The sequence below is a fragment of the Fukomys damarensis genome, unplaced genomic scaffold (assembly GCF_012274545.1).
Source record: "Fukomys damarensis isolate Sample0158 unplaced genomic scaffold, DMR_v1.0_HiC HiC_scaffold_39, whole genome shotgun sequence".
In the NCBI taxonomy this organism is placed as follows: Eukaryota; Metazoa; Chordata; class Mammalia; order Rodentia; family Bathyergidae; genus Fukomys; species Fukomys damarensis.
This window is the reverse complement of record NW_022900951.1, coordinates 1,012,525-1,022,116: the sequence shown is the minus strand read 5'-3', so window position 1 is coordinate 1,022,116 and position 9,592 is coordinate 1,012,525. Positions and strand designations below refer to the sequence as shown.

Sequence of the window (9,592 nt, the reverse complement as noted above, 5' to 3'; positions counted from 1 at the left end):
AGAAAAGGGTCCTGAAATTCTGAAATTCTTCCCCCGAACTTTTCTCACTAATATACCTCGTGAGAGATTGACTTTCCTTTAATTGCCGACTTCTGAAACACCAAGGTGACACTGTGCTCTACTCGCAACATCCTACGTGCAATCGTCACACAGTAAAAGAAAAGAAAAAAAAAACACAGATTCTTCTCCCTGCCTCCAAAATAATTTCTGCCTCTTCTTGGGCCACAGGCTGTAAACGATTCATTCAGAATCGTCCCGGGCCAGGGATGGTGCTGCCGTCTGCCTGACAAGTGCAAGGACCCAAGTTCGATCCCTGTTACCACCCAAAATTAAACAAAATCCACCACTCTGTCGATGATTCTGTGCTTTTCTAGCTTCATTTTCAACCATTTCTGCTGTAACAGCAGATCTTGGAACCAAACCACTGCCTAGGAATATAAATATCATTTTTTTGCATATAAAAAGTCTCTTCTATTAAACAAAACTCTGGGAAATGTGGAAACTGTTGCCCTACGTTTCTGGACAACCCTAACGGGGACTGGTACCCTAATTTTGGGAACTTAAGGGGGCACAGCTGGCTTCTCACGCGCCTCTCTGTTCAGCCCATTTCCCTGTGGCGTGATGTTCAGTTTGGATAAAACACCGGACGCGGGGACTCGGGTGGACGAGGACACGGCGCCTGTGTCTCGGAGCCGCCTTTCCGCTGGGCGGCAGCCGTCACCGGGTTTGTGATCAGGGCCGGTGCGGACCCTGGGGAGAGAGGAGGCCGGAGCCGCTGCAGGACGCGGCCGGGGCGGTGGGAGGAGGCTGTGCACGGCCGGGAGGACACTGGTAAGAATTCAGGCACCGTATCCTGGACTACAATACGCGTCGTTACTGTGAGGATCCGCCCTGCCTTGCCCAGCCCTGTACACGTGGGGGGACGGGGAGCTCACTGCTGGAACGCGGGGCCATAGGTGTACACGGTGCTGCTGCTGAGGTTGTAGATGAACGGCAGGTGCTTGTGAATGTCGGCCGAGGCCCAGTTCCTGAAGAAGCCATTCAGCAACCCTTGGTCGGCCCCTGAGGGACTCAGCAGGAGGAACAGAAGTCAGGCGAGGGCGGGAGAAGGGTCCGGATCACGAGGGACACTTCGTCCCCACAGCCACCGGCCCTCCCACGATCACTGTCCTCTCCTCAGTGTTCTACCCATAATCCTCCACAGCACTACCCGGGAGGCTGAGGCAGGAGGGTGAAAGGTTTGAGCCTAGCGTGGGCAAGTTCTCCACTGAGCAGGATCCCGTCACAAAATAAGAATAAAACAGAAACAGCGTAGGGGTGCAGCTCAGTGCTCTCAGAGCCCAACACCCTCCCCGGAGGTCCACGCAGGCCCCGGGGATTCTGCTGGATGTCAAATTGTTTCCACAGGCTTCTCCCCTTCACCGCGAGCCACAGGCGGTTCACCTGGAGCCCACATTTTGTTTTACTTTCTCTTCCCCCACGTGCTGATCCTAAATCTTCTCCTCCGTCTCCTTCTCCTCCATGTCCTCCTCCTCCACCTCCTCCTCCTCCATCTCCTCCTCCACCATCTCCTCCTCCATCTCCTCCTCTGCCTCCACATTACAGTGGATTGAACCCAGCAATTGTACCCTGGGCTCCTTCCTTAAGCCCTTTTAATTTTCTTTAATTTTTAAAATTTAAAGTCTTATTCATTTGCTAAGTTGCCCAGCCTGGGCTCAAGGTGATGACCCTCCTGCCTCAGCCTCCCAGAGCGCTGGCGTGACTTCCAGAACCACCATCTCCACTCCTACCCCCCCCTTCACACTGTCCTTCTTGGACAAAGGGAAACACCAGAGGGTGAGGGGCGGAGCCCGCTGTGGCCTCCCCGCCTCTCGCACACGCCTGTGCCCCAGGCTCACCATCAAAACTGCCGTGGTCTATGGCGTGCTGCAGGAGGCGGGCGTGGGTCTGCAGCGAAGGCCGGAAGACGAACACCCCGCTGTTGAAGCAGTCCGGCCACCCGGGGTCGGGGGCTGCCGAAAACTCGCGCCTCTCGAACAGCTCGTCGATGTTGCACAGAACCTGGAGGACCACAACGCGGGGGACCTGTGAGGACTTTCCATTTGCCTCCGGTGGAGGCCGCTGAGAAAGCACCGTTGAGAAACCAGGAGGAGGCAGACCATTCGCTTGGTTCTTAGAAACTGTTGCCTGTTTCTCTCCTGACTCCTTTGGAGACTTTCAGTCTTCTGCTCCAAAGGAGAAACTTTCATTAGAAACACGGTATTTGTTTTTTGTTTTTTCCTTTTTATTGAATTTATTGGTACAATCTAGGTATAATATACAGTTACATTCATTACTGGGGTCTTGTACCCTGTACGTGACAGGTCTCGGTTCTCATTTTTTCCCCTTGCCCCTCCTCCCTGCCCTATTTACAAACACTTTATTTCCATTTTTTCATTTTCTCATATTTCTTCTTTTCCTTTATACCCTTCCCCCTACCCTTCCACTTTCCCTACACCTTTAGCCCTTTTCTTCCTATTTGACATTATCAATTATGTCATTAGGATCTTATGTACTATTATTGTTTACTCACACCAGAGAAACTATTCAGTACTTACACATGTGTGACTTATTTATCTCACTTAGGAGTATATCCTCAATTTGTATCCATTTTCCTATGAATGAATCTACTTTCTCATTCTTTCTGGCTGAGTAGTATTCCATTTTATAGAAAAAAAAACCCACATCTTTATCCAGTTTTGCAACTGATGGGCAAATGGGCTGTTTCCAAGTCTTAGCTATTACAAACTGTGCCGCTATAGATATAGGTGTGCATATGTCACTGTGATATGATTCTTTTAGTTCTTTTGGAAAGATACCCAGCAGAGGGATGGCTGGGTCAAATGGAACCTCCAGTCCCAGCCCTTTGAGGTATCTCCATATTGATCTCCTCCACATCTTTATCCAGTTTTGCAACTGATGGGCAAATGGGCTGTTTCCAAGTCTTAGCTATTACAAACTGTGCCACTATAAACATAGGTGCACATATGTCACTGTGATATGATTCTTTTAGTTCTTTTGGAAAGGTACCCAGCAGAGGGATGGCTGGGTCAAATGGAACCTCCAGTCCCAGCCCTTTGAGGCATCTCCATATTGATCTCCATAGCGGTTGCACCAGTCTGCACTCCCACCCACAACGGAGAAGGGCTCCTTTAGAAACACTGCATTTGGACTGACTTGAAGTGGTCAAAGTAACACTGCGGTAACATAAATTCTTTTCAAAAGGATTTTACCAGTTACTTTCCTTGGGGAGACGTTTCTCTGGCTCACGGTCTCAGGGGGTTCGGTCCGTGGTCGGCTGCTCCAAGGCAGGAACGTCGTGTCCGTTGGGGGTGGTAGAGGAAAGATACTCACATTATGGAGGCCAGGAAGTAGAGGGAGAAGGGAGACCAGGAAGGGAGAGAAACCCTTCTAGGCCACGGCCCACGGTGACCTGAGTCCTCCAAGCAGGTCCTAATTCTTAACAGCACGTTCTGGTACAACCTCATCTATGGATGAACACACTGGCGAGTAACGACCGCCCGATCCTAGCACCTTCCGAAGCCCCACATCTGAACACGTGAGGCTTTCGGGATATTTTGGAAGCAATCCGTAACCCATGGAGCGCTCCTAACTGTGCACCCCCCTTATTCCAGCAAGCGTGACCCCGGAAACTATGCAATTCCCCCAACAGATCGATCTGCCATCCAACACGATAGGGTCCACCGCCTCGGGGAGCCTGGCTACCAATTCCTATTTTCTGTAATGCACATCGATGTCTAGTCTGTATCCTTTATCCTACAGGTGACGACGCCAAAGAACAACCAGGCAACGCTCCAGGCTGATCAGGAGCGCACGGCTCCATCTACGTCACGGCAACATCCTGCCTTCTAATTTTGCTACTTGCAGCAGAGCGGACGGCGATGTCCACATCGTCTGGTCCTCTGGAAAGGCCACCTCCTCGAACAGCTGTGCGCCCTCGGAACCATGGAACACGGGGCTGCTTGCTACGCCTGCTTCTCAGGGACTAAAAACCCACGTTCGATGATCACGGTCAAGCGCACAGTGCCTCCTGGGAATGGTCTTGTTGACCTTCGTCGTGGACTGGCGTGCGGATGTCCGGCCTGGTCATCGCTCGCTTCTGGGTGTCTGGAGTGGTCATGGAAGTTCTGCCCTGGGGGGCCGTGATCTGGCCCCTGAGACTCTTGTCTCTCTGGCTGTTTGCTGACTCTCTGCTTCCTGGCTGCCAGGAGGCAAACATCTTTTCTCCACCATAACCTTCTGCCCTGTTGTTCCTGCCTTGGAGAAGCCACCCGTGGACTGAGACCACTGGAGCAGCCGACCACGGAGTGAACCTGCTGAGACCCCTGGGGCAGCCGACCACGGACTGAACCCCTCAGACCATGAGCCCCTGAAAACTCCCCTCCTCTAAGCCATGTATACAATAATTCCTCTTAGCAACAGAAAACTGACCAATCTAGGAACCTACCAGCAAGAGCCACCGTCCATCCTCAGCATCCCGAGGTCCGGTCCCTGACGGATTCCTCCTCCGGTGGAGGACGTGGTGCCTGTCTCTGCCCCTCAGCCCCCACTCACCAGAGTGTCCGGATCCAGGAAGACGCCCTTGCTGTACTGGGTCAGCGTCCAACAGTGCAGCTTGGTGAGGGTGACGCCCAGCTCCGGTCTCTTCCGAAACGCGAGGTGGGTGCGGTCTTCGCTCCCCGACAGGTTCACCTCAATCACCTCGTCAAACACCCGTGAGAGGACGACCCTGGTGAGGACATGCGGCCAACACCAAGTCAGCAGAGGTCCGCTCCGCACGGGGCCGCCACCGCCTTCAAGAGGGTCCCGATGCCGCTCGGAAACGGGGAACACGGGGTCTTTCGGGGCAGCTTCCACACCTACCGAGAGCGAAAGCCTCGCGGACGCACAGGAACTACACAATATACTCTTACATAAACAATGGGTCACGGGAGAAATTAAGACAGCGTCTGGAACTAAACGTCTTTTTAAATAAATTTTCTTGGCACCATTTAAAACACACGTAACAATCACCTTCAGCAAAGGGAATCAGAACCCATACCTGACACATCTTGATTCCTCTTTTTCCTCCCAATGTCCCCCCTGCCCAGATTCCCTCATTGATAAAAGCTTTGCTTCCATTTTTTTCCCTTTTCTCATTTTTTTCCATTTCCCTTTCCTGTCTCTGCTCCCCCTTCACAGTTCCTCTCTCCTTTTGAATAGTTTCTTCCTCTTTCATATTATCTGATATACGTTTTGGCCTTTATTTACCCTTTCGCTTTGTCACACCACGGGGACAATTAGATATTGACCTATATGTGTCCGGAGTATCTCACGGGAGAGCGTGGTCTCACGGTGCACCTCTCTACCTAGAAGTGTCTCGGGGTCACCTTTTTTATGGCTGAGTAGTACTCCACTGCATAAGAAAACCCAACATCTTTCTATACTTGATCTTAGCCAAAAGGCCAAGAAGCGATGCTCCCAAACCTTTCTTATCCATTCTTTGGTTGATGGGCGTTTGGGTCGTTGGAACTCGACATTAAGGCCGGTACATGAAAGCGTTCCTAGGATACAAGTTTATAGCTTGAACGCTCACGTCAGGATAACAGAGGAGCCCAAACAAATCACCTCATGATTCATCTCAAAGTCCCAGAAAAACAAAACAATCCAAACTCAGAACGACTAGAAGAAAGGAAATTACAAACATCAGAGCAGTAATTTTTTAAAGATTTGACATAAAAATGCAAAGAATTAATAAATCAGAGTGGGTTCTTCCAAAGAATATTTTAAAAAACAGATAAACCTTAGTCAATCTAACCAAAAAAGGACAGAAAAGACAGAAATCCTTGCAACTCGGAGATGAAAGAGTTGGAATTATACCGGACTCAGCCGAAATACAGATGACTAAGCACTCCTTCGTAAACCTGTACACCCAGCAACTGGAGAATTCACGAGAAATCAATAGATTCGCACAACTATGCACACCCCTCATTCACACCCAAACTGTGTGCAAACCACATATGTATTCGACACTCAACTCTTAAAACACAGAGCTTCTTTGCTCCACCTTCCAAGTCAGTAGAGGCGACTGAGAAAGTTCTGCTGTCACCATTTCCCTTGCCTCCTAGCCCAGCTGTTGATGGAATTCGTGTCCCAGGGTTGAGACCGCAGACACAAACGAGCCTCATCTCAGAGCCTCGGACTCAGGTGCTCCGTCCTCCTGCTCGGCCCGGCCCCTTCGCGGAGACACAGTAGTAGAAGTGCGATCCAGTCTCAGGAACACACCGGGCAGAAGTGTGCGAGCGTGTGCGTGTGAGTTCGTCTGTCCACAGACTCTACTGTACCGCACAGACGGGATGGCCCTGGGCTCCACATCTGGAAGGTCTTCACCGGCCGTGATCGCAAACCCGGTGACGGCTGCCACCCAGCGGAAAAGCGGCTCAGAGACACAGGCGCCGTGTCCTCGTCCACCCGAGTCCCCGCGTCTGGCACCGCTCGACTCCCGGCTCCTCCCTGAGGTCACCGTTTTGGGTCCACTCGGGACCTCAAGGCGGCCGGGATGGCGGGAGGAGCGTGTTTTAAGGGTTACAGGGCATTATGATTTCTGCAGCATTACTGAGAGTCTCCCCACCCCAGGAACCAGTGTCCACTAACCCGGCCACCTCCCCGAGCTCCCCACGTCCTGGCAACTCCTCTATGAATCTGAAAACCCAGTAGATCCTGGACCGTCTCCACACCCACCGTGTTTTCCATCTGTTTGCATCCTGAAGTTCTCATCTGGGTCGGCAAGATCACAACTAAAGAGCCCATTAATCTGCACCAGTCTTTAAGACAACGGTTATAGGCTGGGCGTGGTGGTGCACACCTGTCATCCCAGCACTCTGGAGGCTGAGGCAGGAGGATCGCTGTGAGTTCGAGACCAGTCTGGGCTACATAGTGAGTTGCAGGTCAGTCTCGACTACATAGTGAGACCCTGTCCCCCGCAAAAAAAACCAAAGACAACAGGTTACAGCCAACACGGTTGAACTTTTCCTCCATTTTTTGGAGAAAAAGTGAAAGATCTCCCCACGAACCCAGTGTTTACAAAAAGACATCTGCTACCGTAACTAGTTACAAATATCGCCCAGCCGTCGGCTAAGTGGACTGTTGAACACACTTTGTCGTGTGTGCCCAATTTCGCTTTGCATCTGCTATGTACGACCCAGGAAGGGGGGCTCTCGCCCTTCAGCCCAGCGCTCTGGGAGGCTGAGGCAGGAGGACCACAAGTCGCAGCCCCGTCCGGACAGCTTAGCAACTCAGGAAGACCGTGACTCAACATTTAAAAACAACAAAAGGGCTGAGGACATAGCTTGGTACAAAGATCGCTGGTTCAACCCCCAGGACGCGCGCGCGCACACACACACACACACATACACACACTCTGTAGTTTTTCCACGATGGTCGATAACCAACCTTGGCATCGCTAAGACTGTACACGCCTTCCAGGTTTTTTTGTTTGGTTTTTAAATATAAACAGCTGAATACACATTGGTTATTCACGCCGATACCTTTTCCGTATCCCTCCCTCCGTCTCTCTCTCTCTCTCTCCCCACTCAGTGTTTCCAAGAGTTCTTTATACCCACTGGGCAAAAGCCAGCCGTCCTGTCATAAATACTGTTCATGCCCTTGGAAGTCTGCTTTCATTTCTACACATGGGACGGCTTCTCTGATTCCCTGCTTTCCTTTGTTTAACTTAGAATAGAATTCTCAGCGCGGGGTTAAAAGAAACGTTGGCTTACAACAATTCCTGCAGGTGTTTTTCGTTGTCACAACCCAGGGACAAAATCACCCCGCTGTTATGCAGAAGCTGTTGGCCAGAGCGGCTTTCCACAGCCCGAGACGCACGGCACAGACCCCCACCGAGAGCCCCGCTGCACAAGGTACCAACGCCCTCACTGAGCAGTCCCACGGGTTGCTTTCTCCGAAGTCTTCTCCGCGTAATTTTCACGGCTCAGTCATGTGGAACGCTTTCTGGCCTGTGTTTGACTGTCACCAGACAGGGATCTCCCCCATGACGAACCTCCTCCCTTCCTTATTTCTTGCCACAACCAGGGGGAATTTTTTTTTTCTGACGTCACATCCCCCTTTTTGGTTGCCCCAAAACATGCTCGGTACCCAGCCGGGATCAACCGTTTCTTCCAGACCTCCAATGCAGTGAGTCCTCCACAATATTGGCTTTTAAAATGGAATCGAATGACTTCTTTTTTCGGTCCTAGGAATTGAACCCACGGGCTTGGAGCTACATCCCAGCACCTTTTAAAGTTATTATTTTGACATAAAGTCTAGAGAAGTCTCCAGGTGGCCCAGACTCAGCTAGAACTTGGAAATCCTCCTGCCTCAGCCTCCCCTTCATGAAAATGTTATCTACATGGATGCATTCGTACGGTTTTCTCATGGTTCACGTGTTGAAAGTTTAATCTCCAGCGTGAGACACCCACTTACTGTGACTCTTGGTGTTCAGAGGCGGGGTTTCGGGAAGCGGCGAGGATGAAAAAAGATCGTCAAGTTCAATCGGGATGGTTTTGCAGGAACAGGGAGAAACATCAGAACACAACTTACTGTCCGTGGGGGATAACTTGATCACTTATGTGACTATTTATTTATTTATTGAGGTACCAGGGATCGAACTCAGAACCTTGCGCTTACCAGGCAGGCGTGGCGCCACTGAGCAATGTCCCCGGCCCCCCTTACATGATAATTTAGCAGAGGATTAGGTGCAAAGGCCCCACTGGATGCCTTGTGCTCTCCACTGCTCACCGAAGTCTATGTGCTCCGAACCAAGGCATCTCTGTTCCCAGCCAATGTCTTCTCCTGGTCCAAGTGGTCCCCCACCCCGCCATGTCCCGTCCAGGGTCTCCATTCCTGCACTGTCCTTTTCCCAAGGCACCAAGTGTCCAGAAAGACACAATGTGATCGGTCGGTGCTACTCCCGCCCTGGTCCAGGCCCCACGAGGAAACCGTGCGTGGGTTTCTCTTCCCCAGGGCCCTCGTTTTGCATAAGCACTGCATTGCGTCCACACAGCAAAGGTCCCTCGGGGCCGTATTTCTCAGGACATCGCTCATCGACTCGGTTACTTTTCTTCTTGCTGAGACAAAACAGCCAGCAGTCAGAAGTTAAAAGAGGACAGGTTCATTCAGCTCACGGTTTGCGGAGTTTCAGACCATCGTCGGCCGCCGCAAGGCAGGGTGGGTGGCCGAGGAGAAGGCATTCCGTGATGGGCACCAGGTAGCCAAGCGAGGAAGGCAGGAGACAGGTGTTTCCGTCCCTGTGTGGGGCCCAGGCTACCGGGATGAGGGCGGGGCCGAGCTGATCAGCGGACGGACGTGCGTCCTGATCACCACCCCGAACCACTCTCCAGATCCGGCCACCTCGGAAAAAGAGCCACCTATGCGCGCAGCGTGACGCTCCGGGCGGACAGCCAGGCGCCAGGCAGAACGCTCGCCACGCACCCTCCTGCGCCTTCGACGTCTTCCACGCCCGACGCCCACCCTCCCACTCGCACGCGGGAGCGGC

The 9,592-nt window shown here is 51.9% G+C and overlaps 1 protein-coding gene across 1 annotated transcript in view; it reads right to left on the bottom strand.

The window, feature by feature from the left end:
• Nucleotides 1-9,592, bottom strand: part of Gyg2 (glycogenin 2) — a 26,993-nt gene that overhangs the window by 13,146 nt on the left and 4,255 nt on the right. The window contains exons 7-9 of the mRNA XM_010606134.1: nucleotides 4,615-4,789; nucleotides 1,899-2,061; nucleotides 936-1,062 (exon numbers count right to left, since the gene is read on the bottom strand). Of these exons, the coding sequence (XP_010604436.1) occupies nucleotides 936-1,062; nucleotides 1,899-2,061; nucleotides 4,615-4,789 (465 nt within the window). The remainder of the gene's footprint in view (nucleotides 1-935; nucleotides 1,063-1,898; nucleotides 2,062-4,614; nucleotides 4,790-9,592) is intronic.